General features: G+C 42.1%; 1 protein-coding gene across 3 annotated transcripts in view; it reads left to right on the top strand.

Annotated features, from left to right (window-relative positions):
• The window catches only part of SPOCK1 (SPARC (osteonectin), cwcv and kazal like domains proteoglycan 1), a 628,061-nt gene that overhangs the window by 183,190 nt on the left and 420,412 nt on the right, over nt 1-24,459 (top strand). For all 3 annotated transcript variants that reach the window (XM_048491083.1, XM_048491082.1, XM_048491084.1), the window contains one exon: nt 1,804-1,849. In XM_048491083.1, the coding sequence (XP_048347040.1) occupies nt 1,804-1,849 (46 nt within the window). The remainder of the gene's footprint in view (nt 1-1,803; nt 1,850-24,459) is intronic.

Raw genomic sequence — 24,459 nt, 5'->3', positions numbered from 1 at the left:
TTGTGGGTCACCACTTGAATTTTTAAATAGCCAATTGGATCCTGTTCTGCAGTCATTTAAATTCATGGATCAGTGCAAGTTGAAGCATAAGAAAACATTTCTGCAAATTTAGGTGTGGAACTTGTGGGACATGTCTGCAAAAAAATTCAAAAACACTGGAAAGGGATGCAAATTTTTTCAAGCAGGGGAACGTTGTCTGTACATGTGCAGACAACACTTCTCTTAGAGTGATAAAGAGGGACCACTGTAGACAGGGAGTGGAAGCACTTTACCTGGTCAGCCTACTTGAGGATGAGAGATAAACACCCTCCAGTGTCCAAACCTGGCATGGCACCAGCACTTCTGGCCCTGATATGGGATGGGAAGCAAATGCTACAGCTATGGTGGTATCTGACAGGATAGGAGGATGCAGCTGCTGTTATAGGAAAGCTGGGGTTAGGTGGAATTGAGAGTGCTGACATGTCAACGCTGAGACTGGACAGGCTGGAGGAGAGATCTCCCCATGATTTTTATGACTTTATCAGCTGACTGAGCTTCAGCTGAATGCTGGAGTCCAGCATACAGTTGAAGTTCTCTCTCTCTCTCTCTCTCTCTCTCTCTCTCTCTCTCTCTCTCTCTCTCTCTCTCTCTCTCACCAGTGGCAGGGCTGAGGAGCTTTAACTGAATGCATTTCACTGTCTCAGCCCTGCTGCCAGTTTCCAACTCTACATGGACTTGAGAAATGGTGGTGGGGATGGGAGAGAGCTTCAACTGAATGCTGGATCCCAGCATTCAGTTGAAGCTATCTATGCCCGACCTGCTACTGGTTCCTCAATCCACATGGACTTGGAAAATAGTGGATTGCAGGAGTAGACTTAAGAAGCAGTGGCAAGAAGAATCTTTAAAATCTGGGGAAAAATGCAGTATAAATCCCAAGAAAGCAGACAAGTTTCAGCTTTATTGAACTTTACTAAAAAATTTCCAGTTTTTAAAAATCTGAACCTGAAATTTACTGAGCATAATTGTTTGTGCTCAGCCCTAGGTTCCACTTAGTATATAGTAGCTTCAGAAGGTAAACTAGCAACACATTCTCACTGAATGCCCTCTAGAGACATGGGGACAGAGCCTGAGAATGGTTGGGAGGGGAATAAGCTTATCAGAAATGTAGAGATAATGCAGGGCATCTGGTTTGTGTATTCATATATCTTTTGCTTTCTACTCATACAATATAGGCTCCCTTGCCAAAAGATTTTTAAACCTCAGCCAAAAGGTTTTTAAACCCCAGCCACATATTAATACTTCTGACATAATTTAGACATTTTTACAGAAGTTGCCTTTAAACACTGCATACTATGTACCACTGATGGCTGCTTCATATGCTACCTATCTCTGGCATAAAGGCACAGACCTTATAAGGACCTGGCATGGCCACTGTTCATTACCACATGTATATACAGATAACATCAATTTACCACTGTAATATGTGAAGCAGCCATCTTGATGCCAATGTGATACTTCTCAGATCATACTTTTAAAAGAAAATAGAACAATTAATTTAATTTTATTTTTTTATTTATCATATTTATATACTGCCCTCCCCCAAAGGCCCATATCTTTCAACATGGAATATTGCTTTATAAATTTATCTTCATGTTCCGTGGCCTATTCAAGGTAAAGATTAGAAAGTAATGCACTGTTTTAGAACTAATTCTATTTGAAGCCTGTGGGTAATAACAAAAAATTATTAACAAATACTTTTATTTTTATCATTAAGATACAGAAAACTGACAGTTTATTTTAACTGAGCTTTTTTCCTTCACTTAGGATGATTATTTCAGAAACTGGAATCCAAGCAAGCCTTTTGATCAAGGTAAAATCAATATCAATTGTGTTTTCAATTGTGAAAATTGAGACTGTGAATTTACTGGAATTAATTTTAGAATTCTAAGAGTCTTCAGGATTTGGCAACACTCAAAGCAAGAAAGTTCAATTTTCCTACAACTTCCCCCATCCCCTTCTTATTACATAATCATGTGTACATGTTAAAAATTCACTTTTACTAGGACATGTGTTCTGAGTGCAAAGTAGAGTGAATTATTCAGTAACCATTAACTGTCTTGTTGAACCACAAATGAAATAAGTAATATATGTGTAATTGGCTTTGACGATCTCAGTTATTCAGAATTCCATTAACTGAATAAAGATCAAGTTATATATAAGAGTATTTTGTCAGATAGCTATTCAGTTGAAGTATGTTAATATCTGCTGTTGAGTTTTCAGAAACTCATGAATATAGTGGCATGCGCCATAGTGATTTTAGTTAAGAAGAGGACGAATCAGGCATGATATAAGCACAACAAACCTCAAAATAAGTTTGTTGCACTTGCCTGATTTCTCCTTATTGCAGCCCCCCATTCCATGGTGAATTCTATTTATTAAGTCTCCAGATTTTCTAGCAAAGTATTTTTGAAGCACAGGGTGGGGTGAGGCTGCTGGATGAAAAGTAAAGATGTTCCACCTCACCCCGCCCCATTTGATTTCTTTCTACTCACATATTGTCCGGGGTTGGGGTCGCCACATCTCCCTGGACCTAAAGGCCACCGATGCTGTTGCATCCCCCCAGCAGCTGGCTGGAGGAGCGCCAGCCGGCGAAGCTTTCCCTAGCTGATGCCAACATTCCCAGCTGTGGCAAAACCCAGTGAGGGGGCAGGGCCAACCAGCGACCAGGGTGCAGCCCAGGATGTGTGGTCTTTGCTGGAGCCGATGCCAGGTGACCCCACCCCAGCCCATGGCAGAATGGGCGAAGGAGGTGGAGGCAGGGGCAGATGCCCAACTCAAGTTGGGGCAGGCACCAGCAGAGCCGGCCAAACCCTGATGCACCAGGGAAGACCCAGAAGTGGAGGCGAGCCAGCCAGCCACCCCAGAGGCAAACGTGTCAGGGAGGGCAGAGCCCAGCTGGGGAGTCAGACAAGCATGCCTGAGGGGGAGGGGCAAGAGATCTGATTGGGAGGAAGAGCCAGGGGAAGGTGGAGCACTGGGGAGAAGGGATAAAAGGGATGTAGGAGGAAAGGAAAAGGGGGTGGATGGTAGAGGGAGAGAGAAAAGAGAGCAGAGAGGAGAGACAGAGAAGGAGAGAGAGCATTAGGAGCTGAGAGGAGAGAGAGGTAGCTGAGGGTAGAGAGGTGGTGAAGCCGGAAGTCTTGGCGAGGAGGAGGGGACAGTAGTGTTAGCAGCCCCCACAGCAAACTATGGGCCAAGAAATTATTAGGAAGCACCTGGTCCCAGGACAGCGACACCAAGGACAGGCAGAACACCACGTGGGCAGGGGAAGGAGGCTCCAACCCTGGGGCAGAGATGGGACTTCAACACACATATCCATATTTTAAGGTTCTAAACAAATCATAAATATAATGTTTCTCAGTTATGTTGCTTTGTGCCCAATTTGTACAGAAATTGTGTCATGGAAGCAGTATCTGTGCTTTAAAACTGCAGATTTGTTAACCTTTTCTGTTCTTGCAGAGGACTTTAGAAATGTGTATAAACTTTTTTATCAGAGTTGCTGATTTGTAAAGACAGAACTATAACAATTAAAGTGAAAATTCTAGAAGTGTGCTATGCTTTGTATTTCCGCTAAAATATTTGTATAGCGTATACATGTAATATTTGCTTTTTTCATCAACCTGTAACCCAGAAGACAGTTTTAGAAAAAGTAATATTTTAGTAACTAGAAAGATAGTTTCAAGGTTGTTAAGTGTGATTCTTATTTTGTTGTGAGTGTGAATATTTTCCAGGGCAAAAGCTATACCTATCAAATGTGTTAAAGAAGAAAGTGTTAGAATGATTTGTCTCTTAAGTTTTGGTTATATAATTGTATATACAAAAGACTTAAGGAGCTGATAGCCTGTAGTATATATAATGATAAATCTACCATGAGATGTAACGTTAAAAGAAAATCAACCTAACCACACAACAGTAATTTAGCAGACCTGAAATTGTCTGCTATGGGAACGCAGAGATAGAAAGGAAATAAGGATGTAGTTTGAATAAAAAGATTCATCTAGCCCCTCAGGCAGCCCATATAAATGTAACCCTTAACACCTTTAACCAATGCAAATGGTTCTTTTTTCCCACTCTGGACTTTCCACAGGTATATATATTCCACTTGCTTTACTACCATCAGATCATCTGAAGATGGCAGCCACAGATGCAGGTGAAATGTCAGGAGAAAATGCTACTGGAACACGGCCATACAACCTGGAAAACCCACAACACCCTAGTGTTTCTCTTGTATTTTGGTTTCATTTATATAATCTACCTGGGGGGGACCTGAATATCTGTCTGACTAAAACCTGCCTACTTTGGTTACTTTTTTAAAAATGTTAACTTTATGGGGAGAGTAGTCATTTAACTTTCTCAAGTCATCTACAGTCTTGGCCATGTGGGTATAAAAAGAAGAGTGGAGTTTTCTCACTTACTTGTGGAGAGGGATGTTCTCAGCCACATGGCAACTACTCCTACTCTTTTTATCCAGAACTGTGCAGGTCCTCCCTGCTTCTCTCCCCCTCCTCAGCAACCACCCTCCAGCATCCCCAGGCAACCACCCTCAGGGTTATGCAGAGTGATCCTTTATCTCCCTAGACAAAGAGGTTTCCTGCATTTCCTGGGAAAGACAAGAGACAGACATCAACCTTAATGGTTGGTTCATTGATCTAATGGTTTGAGACATCAGCCTGATGTTCCAACCTGGGAGTGTTTCCCAAGGGGAAGCTAGCTGAAGAAATTACAGCTGTAAAACAGTGACAATGCAGATAAGATGCTTGTTAAAGTATTAGAGGAAAAAACCTTAGTTAGTGCAACACTGGGCAGGTAAGCACATTAACACATATATTGTCTTCACTGGGGTATATGATCCTGGCCCGAAGATGGGATCTCTCTCCAGGGCAAGATCTTTGTGTTGACTTAATCCTGTCAGGATGGGTGTGAAAGAAGCATTGGGAAGTTGATTTGGAGGGAGACAAGTCCAGACATAGTTCTTTCTCTTTGGGTGCACTGAGCCAATGCAAGAAATGGGCTCCCCATTTTGGCATTATATGCACTGCTAGGCACCCCAAGGATTGGCTGAGGGTCGTAGAGATGCCACTATCTTCCAAACAGGGTTCCTTTGGTCCACCATAGGTCGGTCTGGCAGCAAAAGTGTTTTCTAACCAGTATATGAACTTAAACGTGCTCTCTCGCAGTTTGACGTGTGTGCATATTTCTTTCTTTAAGGCAGAGGCATAGCTACCAGGGGACAGGGGGGTGCATTGCACCAGGCACATGCCAGGGGGTGGTGGGAAATTGCTCCCCATCCCCCCCCACAATTACCTTAGTTCACCCTGAATGGGCAGGCTGGAAAAGCAGCCTGTTCACTTGAGGCTAAAAATGGCCTGGTGGGAACTACACTTCCCAGGAGACCTTGTGTGCCTCAAGGACTCCTGGGAAGTGTAGTTCCCACCAGGCCATTTTCAGCCTCAAGTAAACAGGCCACTTTTTACAGCCTGCACTTTCAAGCTGAACTTCAGTGAGTGTGTGGATGGGGGGCGGGGCAGAAAACACAGACTGCACACCGGGTGCAGTATGGCCCAGCTACACCTCTGCTTTAAGGTATTGTTAAAGGCTTTCACAACTGAATCAACTGGCTGTTGTGGGTTTTATGAACTGTGTTCTGTGACCTGGTGGTTTTAGCTTGTAACTTTTCACTTGTATCTTCAGAGGCATGTTGTGGTAAAATGTGTGTCTCTCCATAGTACAGTGTGGAGTAATTTATGTGGTTGGGTATCTGTTTGTCCTCTTCTCAGGTGTGCCTCATCCCCTCCCACCAGAGAGGAAGACAAAACAGATACCCAACCACACAAATCATTTAACTCCATGCCACAAAGAGTAACACATCTTACCATGACATACCTCTGAAAATGCCAGTCAGAACTGTGAGCAAAATATTAGGAACTGAAACCAGCAGACAACAGCCACATAGCTAAGAAAACCCACAGCAGTGAGATTTTTGGGTTGATTCCCCACTTGCAGAATTGACCTAGGATCGACCTAGGGTTGACATGGGACCAGTACCTAGGGTGATTCCAATCACTGCCTACGGCAACTGATGTCGTTCCACCTCGGCGGGATCAGCACGGCACCTCTTCTGCCCTCATTCCCAATTGGCTGTTGTTTTATGGTGGGAACGTGAGCGCGCATTCCTTATTTTTTGGTTTTTTTAACGTAATGGCTACGTAGCCATGTCGTCACAAAAAAGTGAGCAGATGAGTGATTTGCGAAGATACATAATCTCAATGCAACAAATTGACACGAAAGGTTTCAGTTGGAGTGTGTCTTGCAAGCCTCCAGCATCCACTGCTCCTCTTCTTGTGCATTAGTACAGTCAGTATGCATCCTGAAGTGGAAAAGCTGCTGGGAATGATCTTGGCACTCCTGGCACAGCTGCAGAGCCTCATTGAGGCTGCCCTTTCTGCTCATTCCAGCTTCATGGACCTGTTAACTCAGTACTCTCATCTCCTTCCTCCTGTGACCAGTGGACATTGCAGTCGCCAATGGACGGCCCTTACAACTTCGTTGCTAAAGGCGCACCTAAACGTGCGCCGTTTCCTTGTATTGCCGTAGCTTCGTATGTAAGAAGAAAAAAATTTAAAAGGCGTGCTTTTGCCCACCGTGAGTCTCCCATTCTGCACATCGGCAAGACGCTCAGCCATGATTGGCTGACGGCACGAACGGGAGAGTCATGCCAGGTTAGGATTCTCCACGATTCCAGGTTCGTTCTGTGTTTAACCTAGGACAGAAGAAAACGCTGTTCCTCCATGGTGGATTAAAAATGTAATGGAAAGAAAGGGCAGCTGGAACAGACATAAGTTGTTCTCAGGTGCTATGGGAAGTTCCAGGGAAGATCCTTGGTTGATCCTAGGATGATTCTGCAAGTGGGGAATCAACCTTTCTTAAATTGGCACTGATTTTAAAGTAATCCATATTTTCCTTCATTGGATTACCTGCTGATTTTTATTTTCTTGCAGTTCACAGAATGCAAATATCAATGCTTTCTTGGCATTTTAATGATGTCTGTTTCCTCTATCATGTTTATAATTGCCTAGTTTTCAAGATACTGATCAGTATGCACTTATTTTGAATTCTCACAGTTTTGTTTGCAGGACCTCTAAAATTACTCTTCATAGTCACACACAGACACACACAGACACACACAGACACACACACACACACACACACACACACACACACACACAGAGAGAGAGAGAGAGAGAGATCGCTGTTGGAGTCTGGTATATATTTATTGTCCATGTATAAAATTATTGATTAAGCTGTAGAGCAACTGGACAGTTATCACAAGATAATTGACTCTCAGTCAGATATGTTCTATTTCCTTAGGCTAGAATCAGGGAGGAAATTATGAAGTTATTGATAATGCAACATGGCAGGTCTTTCTTTAAGCCCATATCATGATGGCTGTGATCACAATATCTCTATCATAAGAGGCTGAAAATCTCACACCACTCATATTGAATAAATCTCTGGGTTAAGAGAAAGGTAAACCAAGGACTTCATATCTCTCCTATGTTGAATTGGGTATACTCCCCTTGGAAAACTAAATTTGTAGCTTGGAAGTACAACTTGACACAGCAGTCACATTTGAAAATCAGGTGGCTTCAGTGGTCTGGAGTACTTTTGCTCAGATTCAGCTGGTATATCAGCTTCTCCTTTTTCTAAGTCAGTCAGATCTAGCCACAGTGATCTCAAGTAGACTATTGCAATGCAGTTTATTTGGGGCATTCTTGAAGAATGTAAACTGCAGATAGTACAAAAAGTTGTGGCTAGATTGCTGGTTAGGGCAGCCATTAGGAACATATTTCAATACTACAGAAATTACACTGGCTACCAATTCACTCCAAGTATAATTCAATGTGTTGTTTTTGACCTTAACAGAAAGGCTGACCTGACAGCTGGATTTGGGGAGATGCCACTCCCTCTCCATGTTACTTGGCTTCCAGCATATGGTCCAAACTAGTCTTTAGCATTAAGGTAAAGCTTTTACTTCAGAGGGAAAAAAGCTTTGACCATTGAAGCCCATTATGCTGAGTTTGATGGCATTCATTTATGCCAGCCCCTTTCAGTTATGTAGTCTTCACTATTTAATTAACATGGCAATATGATATTAAGGCAATCTCAGCAACTCCCTTCTTATCCATAAAATGCAATTTGCCTTGAAATGACACACAAGAAAATATTTTATCTCAATATTATTCTATCTGGTATTTCTATGACTTTTGCAGTAAGATGCCTAAAGAAATGTGAAATTATTAAATATTAGGTAGGTTTTCCTGTCTCACTCTATCCATCTGTTGCTTGTTAGAAATAACAGTCCTCAATGAGACCAATTTTTAAATTCTTGGCATATATTTCTGCAGTACAAAAAGCATCCCATTACTTCCACTGTTTCTGTCTTTGGGTAATGATGCCTTTTAAAATGCCATATGGCAAACAAATTCTCAAGCATATTAAACTGGTTCAGTGACTGTAAACTAGATCACTGTTTGTTCTGTAATGTGCTTATTATCAAAAGACATGGATGGGTTTGTATATGTAAGAATTTGTCAGATGAACTTGTAAGGGCCACTAAATCCTCACCAACAGTTAATCTATGGTTGTGTACAACTATATCTGTATCATTAAGCATGTTTTCCTTCCAAATATCCTTTTTTTAAAAATGTTTGCTGCCTTTGATTTGGGTTTTTTAAACCACCTGGAGTCATTGCAGTTTGCAAGAAAAGCAGCAAAGACATATTTTCATAACTAAATATTTTAATAACATTAAAATAAATCACCAATATACTTAATATTCAATATGACCAAATCTGTGGATAATTAAATACAAGGGTGGAGCCATGAACAGACAAGACTTATATTTATACAGACCTGATAAAAGCCCCAGGTTTGCAGAAAAACTGGAAGTCTTTTTTTAAAAATAATGGAAACAGCATCTGCAGGGGAAAATGCCCTCAGTGTCTGTTGCTAGGGAACCACAAAAATATTGCCAGAGTTCAAACCAGTCAGTAAAAGACAGAGGAGATGGCAGTGCTCTTTCCAGACTAGGCATGCCCTATGAGAGAGGATTATCCAGGGCTAGACATGCCAGCAACCACTAGGTGACCTGTTACTACTCAACTTAACATCCCTCACCCAGACCTAGCTGCTTGCTGCTGTTCAAAACAACAGCCACCATCCAAAAGCCACCATGATATTGTAATTACAGTTTTGGACTTGTATCAGGGAAATGAAGGTCCAAGTCCCCCTCTGCCCTGGAAACTCACTTGGTGACCTTAGACCAGTGGTGTACCAGGCCTAAATGGCATATGAGGTCATAACCACTCCCAGCTCCCTGGCTCCCCACACCCCACACCCATACCTGGTTTCCTGCACCCCATTTACAGAAGCCAGCAAGGAAGCCAGGGAGGCCAGGGCTTGGGGGGAGGGCAGAAGCCAGGTGGCTGGGAGGGCAGGGTGCTGCCACCAGCCACAGACCCCCGCCCCCTACATCCCTGCAGGCTGGCTCCTGCTCTCCGTCATCCACCATGGAGCCTTGCCCCCCCCCACATCCCTGCAGGCCAGCTCCTGATCTCCCCAGGGCCTGGGGAGGGCAGAAGCCAACCTGCAGGGAGGCTGTGAGGGGGGCAGGGTGCCACAGCGTGCTCCTGGGAACATGGAATACCCCATGTCCCCATTACTGGTGCGCCACTGCTTTGGGCCAGTTATACATTTTCAGCCTAGCTCACTGCTCAGGGTTGCTGTGAGCATAAAATGAAGGAGAAGGGAATGAAATAAGCTGCTTTGGCTCCACACTGTGAAGGAAGTCAGGGTATAAATGATGTAAATATTAAATGAAGCTAAAAATGGGCAACAGATAAAAGGTTAATAGATAGGTTGGTGTGCAGATAGAAAGGAGAGAAGGAAGCAGAGAAAGGTAAGGTAATGGGGATTGTCTGGAGGTGGGAAATAGGAAATAGTGTTGGGAAAACAGATACAGGGGCTTCCCTACCATACAAATGTGTTTGGCCTGGTGGCTGGTACCACACAATTGGGCCATACATTTTTTTCCTGAGAAGAGATGCCAGGGGAAGAAAGGAGAGAAGGCAAAAAGAAAGGGGGCAGAAAAAGGCAGTTTCACTAGTGGGTAGGAAGAACAAAAAGCTATCAATGCTTTCAGAGAAGAGAAACAAGAAACAGTGTGAGAGGGGAAGATGAGATGCCCTCTGAAAGACCTTGCAGGCCCCAACTTGTAATTATTTATTTCATTTATTTAGAAAATAAAGATGACTTGCAACTAAAGCAATAAATTAAAGCCATTCAAAACAAAACAATACAAGCTACTATAACCAAGATTACATTAAAACAAGGCAGGGAATATTACCTTATATAGTTCCCTAAGTGCCGACCAATCACCTCCTTCTTATGATGATGACTCCCACACTCATTGGCAAGCAGAACTCAGACCTTCGTGCTCATTGGTAGAACTTTTGTTCTTCACCCCGATCCAGCAGCAAGTCTGGCCCAAGGGCCAGGGTGCCTTCCACCCAGACCGCCAACTAGGGCACTGGGACACCATCCTTCCCACTGGGCCCACCAACTCCTTTCCCCCTGCAACAACCCTTCCACCTCCCCCTGCCCTCCCACCCCCCTACAAGCCACTCCTGCCCTCCCAAGCAGCAGCAGCACAGAGTGGAGGAAGAGCAGAGGTGGACCCAAACAAACCCATTCCCCCCATACCCCAAAGAAACCCATTTCCCCACTCTTCCACCACCTGAACATCCCCATTGCCCCCTCCCATCACTTACCAGAGACCTGGGACTGTGGGATCATCAACGGCAAGGTAGGAGGAGGGGAGGGGGTGGGTCAAGCACCACTATAGTCCATTGCAGGAGAGAATGCTTCCTTGCCCCCTCCCTCTTTGCTATGGCCCATTGCATTCTCCCCCACAATAGGCTTTATCGCTAGTAATAAAATAAAATATATATTGATCAGTCTGAAGTTATATGGATAAATGATCCTTGGTATAGAAGCTGAGGATTTCATTACTATCTCTTTCAAAGCAATTGGACATGTACCTACCTAAACAGAGGTGTTTGTTACACTTGAGACCAGCTTGATACTGTCAGCTGCACTACCATTGGTTAAGTCTGGATATGGTGGATCATACACTCCTAAGTAGCTTATCAGGTTTCATCAACTGAAATCCCTCTGTGCAATGAGAGAGCTTATCAGGTTTCATCAACTGAAATCCCTCTGATGACATCCTGAGATTTAATTCAACCAACCATGACATCATCTTCTGTTAGAGATCAGTTTGTCCTTAAAGACAGGGAGTTTCCCGGGGGGGGGGGGGGGGGTTGAAAGAGGTGATGGTGAAGCTGGTCTTAAAGAAGTCATCTCTAGATGCATTAGATCTAGCCAACTACTGCTCAGTTTCGAATTTATCATTTCTGGGAAAGGTAGTTGAGAGAACTTCATTTGTTTTTAGATGAGGCTTTGGTATTGGATCCATTTCAGTCTGGCTTCTGACCCAGCCATGGGATGGAGGCTGTGCTTGTTCCTCTCACAGGTAATCTGCAGCGACAGCTAGATGAAGGCAGATCAATGTTGCTGCTGCTGCTAAATCTAACAGCAGTCTTTGATATGGTCCACCATGACCTTTTGACCCACTGTCTTACTGTTTCTGGTATCGGGGAAAGGCACTACAGCGGCTGACCTCGTTTCTCTGGGACTGAGGACAAAAAGTGGTGCTTGCATAGGAACTGTCTTACTGAAACCCTGTAGATTTCAGGGTGCTGCAGGTGGAAAAATGTTTCCCCAGTGTTATTTAACTTCTACATGTGATCCCTTGCCTAAGCTGATTCAGAATTTTGGGTCACTTGTATGCTGATGACACCCAGCTCTCTCTGTTAATGGGCAACTGGGCAAAAGCTGTCCCAGGGAATCTGACCAAATGTTTGGAGGCTGTGGTGAAATGGTTGCAACAGAGCAGACTGAAACTAAAACCATTGAAGATGGAGGTATTGTGGCTGGATTGGTGGGGGAGAGAGAAGTGAGCTGTAAACTGCCAAAATGGAATGGGGTGATACTGGCACTTTCACTCACTGTCCGGAGCCGGGGTGTTACCTTGGGTGCCTCTCATATGATGAAGCCTAAGTCACACAAATAGCTGAAGTGGTTTTTTAACCATCCACACCAGGTGAAGCAGTGAGCCTCCTAACTGTCCTGTCCTGACCTAGCCAAAGTTATTCATGCAATGGTCAACTCGTGACCTGATTAATGTAATTCACATTATGCTGGGCTTCTCTTGACTGTTCTGGAAACTACAGTTGGTCCAGAACAGGGGTCTGCAACCAATTGGCCATGCTGGCAGGGGCTGATGGGAATTGTAGTCCATGAACATTTGAAGAGCCACAGGTTGCTGACCCCTGGTCCAGAATGTAGCAGCAAGGGTCCTTAAAGAGACCACTTTAAAATAACATATTCCACCTGTGATTCGCTAGCTGCACATGTTAGTGATTGAATTCTAAGTGAGGATAAGGTTTTTGAATTAAACCTCACAGCCCTGAACAGTTTGGAATCCTCATATCTATTGGATCACATCTTCCAATACCATAATTGAAAAGCATTGTGCTGTTATAGATGTCCCTGGCCCAAAAAAGACTCAACTGACCACAGCTAAGGCCAGGGCTTTTTCAGCTCTGGCCCCAGTCTGGTGGAACTCTCTGACACCAGAGATCAAGGCCCTGCAGAATGTGGTATTGTTCTGCAGGGACTGCAAGGCAGAGATATTCTGCCATGCCTATGGTTGAGGCAGTACAGTTTTACCAGCTACCTGGCCTCCTCCTCCCCCTTTCCTTTTTTTCTCCTTGCTTTCCTTTCCCGCTCTCCCATCCCTTCTTCATTTTACTTCCTTCCCTTTCTTGTTCCTTCCTGTTATTTTTCTTTTCTTGTTCTTTCTTTTGCCCTTTCACTCACCTTCCCTTTCTTTTACTGCATAAGCTGAAATTCAGGGTGGATCAGCTACAGGAATGTAGCTGGACTCCCCCTTGGAAAATATGATAACTCTTGTATGTTCATAAGCCAGTTTTTCTAAGGTAAAGTTTTTTTAGTCATTTCATAATTTTAAATTAATTTTACTTTGTATATTGAATTGTCAATATTGTATTCATGCTGTGAGCCCAGCCTTTGGCTAGGGTAAGGCGGGATAAAAATCAAAGTAAATTTAAAGTAAATTTAAGTCATGATAGATGGAAAGAATTTTATCTGCAAAATTCACTGTAAAAGAGTTATGGCAGATCTTCATTTTTCCAGATCAACATCTTCAGGGGTCTGAGATAACAGCCACTTTACAACCTGGAAAAATGACAAGGAAGTGAACTTGACAGATAGCAAGGATGATAATGTGTACTGTCCTACCTGTGCACCATCATATTCACTTCAAGTTTTCCTCCACTTATGAACTGCCTGCCCAGTCATTTCATGATCCCAGACTCCTCAGTAAGCCATTTTGGATTCCATAGTAAAGAAAATTGTGCTCAGAAGCAATCAAGTCCACAGCCTAGGTCCTATCTTCATTCCTCAGAATGACAAAGGCTGTAATAGAAGGACCAACATTAGTAATCAGAAATCATGTCTACTTCTGGATCCAGCACAACCTCCTTTAATGTCGAAGCCTTTAAGGACTCTGTCTTCCATATCTTTCTGCCTTTATATTCCTATATATCTTTGGCTGCAAATGTTTCTCTGGTCTGCTGTCTCAACCACTGGAGGGTTTCCTGAACTTTGAAACAACTCTGCCCTTTCCCTGGCTGTGCCTTGCACTTGGTTCCCTACTCTCTTCTCTGTATAAAAAGGTGTTGTTTACTCTTACTTGCATTTTCCTTCTTTCTATTTAATATTTCCTTGTAAAATCTTCAAAACATACATCAATCTTTGTTAAGTGTCATATACATGGATCTATATAACTAATAGTGAAGTCAGCCAAATCTGAGGATACTGAAATCCAGTGACTGGAGCTGAGAATGGGCAAGATATGTATTTTTTACAAATCTTAAAAGACAGACAGACAGAAGCACACATTTGGAGAGATTTTAAAAAACACTAAAATTATAGAAGAAACACCTGTAGCTGTCAGAAACAAATTCCCTCAGTGGCTGTGGCTAGGCAACTGCAGCTTTTCAAGCTGGGTCTCTGTGAACTGAAAGGCAGAGGGAGAAGACATAGTCCGCAGGATCTGTGCAAAGTCCCCTCCCCCAAAACAGGGTTTTTTACCATTCTATACCCGTGTTTATTGGCCAGTGCAGAACAGGCCTCAACTAGGTCTAGTTGCTTGCTACTGATTGACAACATCCACTCTATGAATCAACAGCCTTAGTGATGTAGCTGTTAGAACTTCAGATAAGGGTCTGGGAGACCAGGTACAAATTCACATCTTCCTGTAGAAGCTCACTGGGTGCTTTTGGACCAGTCACATACTTTCAACTTAACCTATTTCACATGGTTGTTGTGAGGATATAAAGGCAAGGAGAATGGACTTCCGGTCAAGCGTGGCGACTGGTGGATGTCTCCTGAGACAGCTCTGGAGAATCGGATCCAATCTCAATAATCCCTATAGTGGGGATTATCAAACTTACTCCCTTCGGTGGAGAAGTTCCTCAAAAACGGAGAGAGTGGAAACAGGTGAAGAAACCCCGATTTCCTCATCCTCCAGCACACCAAGAAAGGGTCCGCCGAAAACGGGACTAGCCGGCGCCATTTTGACCGTCCAAATAACGTGAAAAATTAAAAAGGAAATTTAAACTGAAAAAGGATCCTTCAGTCAGCAATAAGAAACCTAACTGAGACACAGAGATACAGAACTAAGTTCTTCAATTGGACTACATATTGAAACCGAGCAACGTGAGTAGGAGAGGAAGAACTAATACGGCAGCCGCGAAAGCCGAAACTGGAAAAGACAAGAGCAGAAAGACGACGGAACTGCTGTAACAAACCTGCTAAAGTGAGAAGTTGCGGCAACGCTGACAGGTCGTTTGAAGGAGGGAGGGTGAAAAGACGCATATCTGGGGTAGCCCTTTAAGAACGTCCCTTCCCCATAAAGCCGAGCTGGAAGGTAAACAAGTCAGCGCATTATAGGCTGCAGCACAGCACGCCTTGCCGGCCAGACCCGGAAGTAAATCGAATACTCCTAACTCCTCCCCCCCTTAACACCAAGAGAGCAACAACCCCGGAAGTGAAGAGAAGTAAACACTGAAAGGAAAGACAAACGGGGGACGGCAAAGTAAACTAAAGTAGACTGCACCCGTCGCAGAGCACAGCAACTGACAGCCAGCCGTCGGAAACGGTAATAAACCCACTGAGAGGTAGCAGGAGGCAAACGGGGCAAGCAAACAGCTAATCTGTCAGGATTAGGAGGAACTGCTGAGATTGACATATTTTGCTAACTGTGATGGCTACAAGGAGAAACACCACGGAAAGCAAGAGTACCAAAGTACTGGTGAACCTGACAGGCTCAACACCAGAGAAAGCCCAGGACACTGAGGCAAAAATGGACAAACTTGAACAAATGATCAGTTCTGTACTTAACCTACAAATGGAAACCAAAGAGCAAATAATAAGGTTTCAGAATGAAACCAATGAACAGTTTGGGAAAATTGAGCAAGAATTTGGGAAAATAAAACAAGAAATGACAAACTTAAAAAAGGACTTGAAAGACAATTCTGGCCATATTAAAAAGATAAACGAAACATTGAGCCATATAAAATCAGCTTTGAATGAGCATGCTGAACATATTGAGGAAATTGAAGACAAAATGGATACTTACAAAGAACAGCAAGAAAAGCATGCAGAACTCATGGCGATTTTGGAGTATAAACAGAAGGAAACGCATTCCCTGAGGATATTAGAGGACTGCCAGAGATGGATAATGAAAACTTATTGAAAAGCGTGGATCTTAATTACCCACTACTACAAATAAAGTCTGGAGTTTAGAAAGAAGATGATGCCATCAGAGAGGATTGACAGGATTATAAGCAGGGTTAATTTTGCTAAGATAGTAAGAGACAAAAAACTGCTCCAGGGACATAATCATCAATTGTGTACGGAAGAGTCTAAGGGATGAGGATTCTAGAGATACCATGCAGCAACTAACATATACAACTGGAAGGCAATTAAACCCTGATTAATCCCTTTGAAAGAGATTCCCAACTGGCAATAAGCAGAAAAAGGAAGAGATCTAAGCAAACAATCTGGCAGATACCCTAAGAACAAACAATGTTAAATTTAGATGGAATATCCCCGAAGGCCTTTCCTTTTACTTTAACTCTAAATACTACAATATCAACTCTGCAATTAAAGCTCAAGACTTCCTGACCTGCAACCAGAAAAACTTGAAACCTATTGAAAACTAGGTGGTAAGAGTAACATAAAATGTTGAACTGTAAATTTCTAAGTTGGAATGTGAATGGGTTAAACAATCCGGTCAAAAGGAAAAAATATCTTTAGCCAGCTTTATAAAGGTAAATATGATGTAATTTGTCTACAAGAGACGCACATTAGTAAAGAAAATGAGAAATACTTACAAAACCCGAAATTGGGGACTCTCTTCCATTCATCCCTACAGAAGAAAAAGAAAAGAGGGATAGCAATATATATTCGAGACACATTAAAACCGAAAAAAAATTATTCAGACCCAAATGCCAGATATTTGATCATAGAAATAGACTGGAATAAAGAAAAATTATTACTAACTGTAATCTATGCCCCAAATAACAATAAGGCCCAATTCTATACACAACTATATGAACATCTAATTTGGCTACACCCCCAAAATTGGATCATATTAGGGGATATGAATGGAATAGTAGACCCCATTAAAGATTAAAAAAGTCAAGAAATAAAAACAAAAAACAAAAGCTGGCTGGAGATAATAAACTACCTAAACCCTTCTTTAACATAATTAATAACTTAAATCTTGTTGATGTCTGGAGGGAAAAAGCTGGAACTTCATTAGAGTATACTTACTTTTCGGGAAGGCATGGTACGCACACAAGGATTGATATGATATGGGCACCCAAATCATTGAGCTCCTTAACTAACAAAATAACAATCCAAAACAGAATACTATCTGACCAAAGCCCGATAAGTTGGGAAATTGGACAACATAATAGGAGAACAATTTGGAACATCAAGGTTTGGGTGCTCAGAAATAAAAAATGTAAGGAGAATGTTAAAAAAGAATTACAGCAATTTTGGGACATCAATACAAAATCAATTAATAACAAGGGAATGATCTGGGATGCACACAAAGCAGTTATCAGGGGGAGCTTGATTAGTGAGGAAATAAAGCTGAAAAAACAAAGGACAGGGAAAAGAGAAATGTTAGAAAGGGAACTGAATACATTAGAAAAAGAACTGGTAAAAAAGGGAGATAATAAGAAATTGCAAAAGAAAATCAGAATATGTAAAGATCAAATAAGCTTATTAATTACTGATGAAACAACAAGAACGGAAATATACATGAAACAAAAGTATCACTTCCAAGGAAATAAACCAGGGAAATGGCTGGCTGCTAAGCTTAAGAAAAGATTTGAAAGCAATATTATCTCCCAAATTTTAAACCATTCTAAAGTTACTTCCGAAACAGAGGAAATTAAACAGATAATTAGGCATTATTATAAATCACTCTATGAGAAAGAAGGAGCGATACAACAAGAAATTGAAGAGTATCTAATAGAACAACCCCCCTTTGAAATTTCACCAGAAGATCTAGCACATTTAAACAAAAGAATAACTCAAGGTGAGGTGAGGGAAGTAATTAAGCAATTAAAACACAAATCGCCAGGTCCGGATGGGATTACGGCCCTATATTATAAAAACTACATAGAAGAACTAATAGAGCCACTCACAGAGTTAATGAATGTAGTCTTTGTAGGGGAAACAATCCCAGATTCATGGAAACAAGCAACGATTTCACTAATACCAAAACCAACAACAGATATCCCTGAACCTAAAGACTTCAGGCCAATTTCATTATTGAACATCGATTATAAAATTTATGCATCAATCCTAGCAAACAGACTAAAACCAATACTAAATAAGCATATCACAGAAGACCAAACGGGGTTTTTACCTGGCAGATCAATTTCAAGGAATGTAAGAGTAGTGCTGAATGTGATAGAAGCCTTAAATTTAAAACCAGACCTCCCCTTCGCTATAATCTGCCTGGACGCAGAAAAAGCTTTCGACAGAGTGGATTGGGGGTTCCTACTGTTATACCTTGAGGTACTCAGGTATAACAGGTAATTTCCTCACAGGAATAAATAACATATACACAACACAAACATCCCGTTTAAAAATAAATAATGAGTTAACAAGTAGCTTTAAAATCGAGAGAGGGACAAAGCAAGGCTGCCCCCTCTCTCCACTGTTATTCATTATCACGCTGGAACCATTACTTAAGAGGATAATAAAAGATAAGAACATAGAGGGGATGAAGCATAAAGGCAGACATTATAAAATAAAAGCATATGCAGACGACGTGGTATGCTTCATAGAAAACCCAATCCAAAAAATAAAGCACCTTTTGAACACCATAACCCATTACGGGAAAGTAGCTGGCTTTAAAACAAACAATACTAAGACCAAAATGTTGACAAAAAATTTGACAGAGCAAGATAAACATAAACTGGAAAAATTAACAAACTATACTATAGTTAAGAAATTAAAATACTTGGGGATAATTCTGGAAAACAGTAATAAAAATATAATAACGAATAATTATAACCCGATTTGGCATGAAATAAAAGAAAAATGAATAAATGGGGGAAACTAGATATCCCCCTAATTGGAAAAATTTCCATAGTTAAAATGTCAATCCTGCCGAAAATGATGTTTACCTTCCAAAACTTACCATTAATTACGAATACAAAAACATTTAAAATCTGGGAATCAGATATCAGTAAATTCCTCTGGGGCGGGAAAAAACCCAGAGTTAAGTATAAACATCTAATTGACCATAAAGACAGAGGTGGTTATGGCCTTCCAGATCTGGCATTGTATCATGACGCTGCAGCCTTAACATGGGTAAAGAGCTGGATCAGTCTAAAAGATCATGATCTGCTGAACATTGAGAGTTTAAACAACCAAAAAGGGTGGCATAACTATCTATGGCCATCGCATAAAGGAAAAACGACAGGAGACAAGTTATTTAAAGAACATACAGTGAAAAATACATTACTTAAGATCTGGCAGAAATACAGGAACACTTTTTATACAAAAATCCCTAACTGGCTATCACGAATGGAAGGTTTACAGATTAGAGATAGAAATAATAATAAAGATTGGCTAACGTATAAAGATATAACTTATAAAAATCAAAATGATCTCATAATGAAACCAAGAAACTTAGTTCAGATAGACGTACAACCATGCCAATGGTTCACATACTTACAACTACAGAATTGCTGGGAACAAGATACCAAAAATTGGGGCATTTCAGCCAAACATATAGACTTAGATAGAATATTTATGGAAGACAACACTAAACAGATTAGCAAAATATATCAATGTTTACTCCAACAAAAAACAGAAGAGGAGGTAATTAAACCAAACATGATTAAATGGGCAGAAAACATCAACAAACCAATTATGCTGCAACAGTGGCAGAAGTATTGGGTTACTATATATAAAAGCTCACCAAATACAAACCACTGGGAACATAACCTGAAAATGTTTTACCGAAACTATATAACCCCTATAACACTGTCTAAAATAAATAAGTCATACTCACCGATGTGCTGGAAATGCGGCCAGGAAGTTGGAACCTTTTTCCATGTATGGTGGACCTGTCCAAAAATTCAAAAATATTGGTCATTAATCCATAATGAAATAAATGAAATAATAGGAAAACAATTCAAAAAAACTCCACTAACGTACCTTTTAGGACCCAGCATGGCGGGAGAACAGTTCTCAAAATCCCAATTTTACTTATTGTCTTATTTAATTATAGCAGCTCGCCTATCCTTGGCCAAACTGTGGAAAACAGACTTAGTGCCGTCAAACGAAGAATGGAAGAACAAAGTCCAACAAACGTTTATAATGGATAAGGGACATCACCAAGTGAACCTCCTCCCAGTGGAAAGATATATAGAAAACTGGAAGCTCTGGATGGATTATCAAAAAAAAGAACTAGATGTGTTTTATTTTCCAATTGAATACTAAATTACTGATTGTACAATTCGTGATTATAGAATGCTTGACAAATGGTTTTGTTTTTCACCCTTGATTGTTATTGTATATATTATCCCCTCATCTCAATCTGCATAGATGGTAATAAATGATAGAATAAGTGATAAATATAGTAAATAATAAGCAATGATGTTATAACTGTTAGAATTCAAGGGACAACCTTAAAATGGGGATAAGGGGTCAAATAAAAGGAAATAACCTACCCAATCAGGGAAACGTAAGAAATAAGAAACGGTTAGAAATATTACTGTAGAATAAGTAATAGAGAAATATTGACTGAAGGAGAAGGCCTCACAAGTTTCAATGTCATGTAGCTGTCTATTTACCCCCCCCCCCCTCACCTAGATTCCCTTGGTAAACAGGAAATAACGTAGAGACTGGACTAATGTTAATGGATATTTATGTTTGGATGTAACTTGTGTTTACCTTTCTACTTTTTTAACACCACTCCCTCCCCCCTCCCACTTCCTTTCCAACTCTATCCCCTCCCCCCCACTCCCTCTCTTCCCTATTTCCACACAGAATCCTTTCTTCTTTCACTAACTTAGGCCGTTTCCGCACGGGCAGAAAATGACGGCCTGGAGACGGTAAAAACACCGTCTCCAGGCCGCCATTCACACGAGGGGCGCAGCTGCAGCGCAGCCGCGCCGCCCTCGCGCCGCCCGCCCGGCCTGGAGCCGGCATTTCCCCAGAGCGCTTCCTAGCGCTCTTTTTGGGGAAACGCCGCAGTGAAGCCGCTGCCGAACGAACGGCAGCGGCTTCACTCCGACTCCCCCACCCGGCACTCACCTTGTCCCTGGGCCTCCGGTGCGTCGCCGAGGCCTGGGGACACGCCCCCCTGCCCTGCGCCGCAGGCGCGCAGGGCCAGGGGGGGTGTCCCCAGGCCTCGGCGATGCGCCGGAGGCCCAGGGACAAGCCGGGTCGTGCAAGCACCGGCGCCGCCTCTTCCCGGGACCGTCCGTGCAGACAGTCCCAGCGTCTTCGGGTCGGAAACGGCCTTAAATAGTGAAGTTAGTGATTTTCTTTGTTCATGTATAAACTTTCTTTTTTTAATCAATAAAGATATTTTTTTAAAAAGGCAAGGAGAATAATGTAAGATGTTTTGACATCCACTGTGGAAACAGTTGGAATATAAATTAAGTAAATAAAAACATACAGAAATAAAAACAGAAGATGGGAGGTAGATAAAGGTAGGTTGATTAATGGCTGAGAAGGTTAGAATGGGATATAGAAAGGGGAGAGGATATTGGGGTTGCCAATATGGGGGCAAAGGGGAAATAGCGTGGAGAGGGACATAAGAGGAAAGTGAGGTACTTCCCTACACATACTTGAAGGCTCCCAACCATGCAAGTGGACCTAGCCCAGTGGCTGGTACCACACAAACTGGCTTGTTGTTTTCATAGATCAAGGTTGCTATGCAGGAAAGGGGAAAAACAGTACTGAGTCATGTCAGCAATATCTGGTACTACTCCTGTCCCAAACACAATTGTTTATCTGATAATACCACTCCCTACCACAGTGGTTCTCAACCTTCTTAATGCCGTGACCCTTTAATGCAGTTCCTCATGTTGTGGTGACCCCCAACCCTAAAATTTGTCCATTTTACAGATGGAGAACACTGATCCAGAAAGTCTTAGGCAACCCCTGTGAAAGGATCATTCGACCCCCAAAGGCGTCCCCACCCCCAGGTTGAGAACCACTGCTCTACCAGAATTGAGATTCCCGTCCAAAAAGCAGGAGGAGAGAGTACTCCCCAGCTGATTAGCTGTGCATCTGCCCTTTAAACAATAAGGGAACATTATTTTCAATGCAAAAGCCAGGTCTGCTACTGAGAATAATGGAACTTCAAAATGTACAGGACAGATGTGTCACCAACCAAGGGAGGCTTTAAATAATAGGTAGGAAACCTGACCTCCACACTGCAAAGGAGAATGTCCATGGTGAAAAGATTTGTAACCAGGGAGAGCTGACCTCTGCCAATCTTCATATTATTTATGGCCTTGATAGGAGCTCTGGGGCTGTGCTGTCCCCATCAACAGCCTCAAGTCCAAATACCCAGCCAGCCCCTTTAAGGTTGAGCCCAATCCTCAGAACAGTGGGAGAATGGCATGGACAGCTGCATCTGGTGCACCCTGTACAGTATCTCAGTGAGCAGCAACTATTATAATAGTGATAAGCAGCTGATCCTATAATTTTCATTACAACATATCAGAATCACTTATAATAACAGGGAGGGCGGTCTATAAACCAAATTAATAATAATAATAATAATAATAATAATAATAATAATAATAATAATAATAATAATAATAATAATAATAATAGACAATGTATCCAATTTTCTGCTTTGTGTAAGTTTTTCCAGTTGCTTCTTATCGTGTAAGTTTTTTTGATGAGAAGCAACTGGAAAAACTTACACGATACGAGGATTTAAGGATTGAACTACAAAGACTCTGGCACAAACCAGTAAAGGTGGTCCCAGTGGTGATCGGCACACTGGGTGCAGTGCCTAAAGATCTTGAACGGCACTTAAAAACAATTGGCGCTGACAAAATCACCATATGTCAGCTGCAAAAGGCCACCCTACATCATCATCATCATCATCATCATCATCATCATCATCATCATCATCATCATCATCATCATCATAATAGACAATGTATCCAATTTTCTGCTTTGTGATGGTAGGAACTCCAAACCAGAAACAGATAGTAAGGTGGTGATATCCTTAGTGTCTCTGGTCAAGCAGCCACTGAAAGTATAACAACACTACAGCTAGGACTCCCTTGGGTGAATGTGTGAATGTTCATATTTCTGTAGATAAAAGTTATCAGATGGGTATTAGACATTGTGGGAAGGGAAACTACAAGTGCCTTGCACCACCTGTTCCTGGAAGTGCATCATAGGGATGATGAGAAACATTTTACTTCATTATCACCACATTCTGTTATATCATGTGACATTTGTATCAGAAATGTGACATTTGTATCAGAATGTTTACTAAGTTTGCCACATTTCTCTAACTAGTTTGGGTTCAGTACAAAAATTAACTTTCTTGTTCGGTATCCAGGACTGTCACAAATTCTGAACATGTCCAGTGCTCTGTTTTATGAGCTTTTAATCCTTTTGTTGTAGTCTTTCTACAGGAATACCGTTGTAAGTACGCAGGGATAAGAAAGAAGAGGGAATCTTCTTTTCATCATCATGCCTTTCTACCTTTTCACTGATTCTCTGTCAATACATCTGAAGTGAAAGAACTCTTGGTAGGATACTTGAAGAAAAATCTAATCAATATTGTAATCTCACCACAGAATAGAATACCAATGAATTTTGAAATGGTTTTGTTGTCCTACTAATCCCCATTTCCATTTAATATCCAGGGCATTTTTCTAATGCCATTATCATTTGTTAAAAAATTAAATGTAAAATAATTGGTCTTCAAGAAGTACCACCTGAAAACATTTCCCCGTGGTGCACTAAACACACACTCCTAGGCACTAGAGGCAGGGCCCACAGGCCTGGCGGATAAAGAGGCAAGCAGAGACGTACCAGGATAAATGGCGCCCAGAGACAAATTGTCTCCAGGACGCCCCCCAGGCTCTGGCCCACCACCACCCCAGCTCCACCCCTGTTGCCCCCAGGCTCCACCCCCCCACTGCCCTCGACCCCGCCCATGCCACCATGGACATGGGCAAGGTCTAGGGAGCCCACCTCCCCCCCAGACTCTCCCTGCAGGCTGAGCTCCCAGCCGGCAGCCTGCAGACTCTTCTGACCTCCGGGCAGGCCAGAAGAGACTGCAAACCCAGCCTCGGAGACCTGCTTTTATGTGTAAAATGTTTTATGTGTAAAATGTTGTTTTTAGCCTGCTGTGTTTAATGCTACTATGTATTGTTGCTGCAGGCCTGCTGTACGCCGCCCAGAGCCCTTCAGGGATGGGCAGTTTAAAATCCAATATATAAATAAATATAAATAAATAAACACTGAGGCCGGGGGGTGGGGCTTGGGGAACAGGAAGGGGTGGGACTTCCTGATCCCCAAACCCCACCCCTGGCCTCAGTGCTTATAAAAGCAGGTCTGTGAGGCTGGTACTTCAGTCTCTTCTGGCCTGCCCGGAGGGGAGGTCAGAAGAGTCTGCAGGTTGCTGGCTGG

The sequence above is a fragment of the Sphaerodactylus townsendi genome, linkage group LG03 (genome assembly GCF_021028975.2).
Source record: "Sphaerodactylus townsendi isolate TG3544 linkage group LG03, MPM_Stown_v2.3, whole genome shotgun sequence".
Classification (NCBI taxonomy): domain Eukaryota; kingdom Metazoa; phylum Chordata; class Lepidosauria; order Squamata; family Sphaerodactylidae; genus Sphaerodactylus; species Sphaerodactylus townsendi.
The sequence above is the reverse complement of the archived record's forward strand: the minus strand, read 5'-3'. Positions and strand labels throughout refer to the sequence as shown.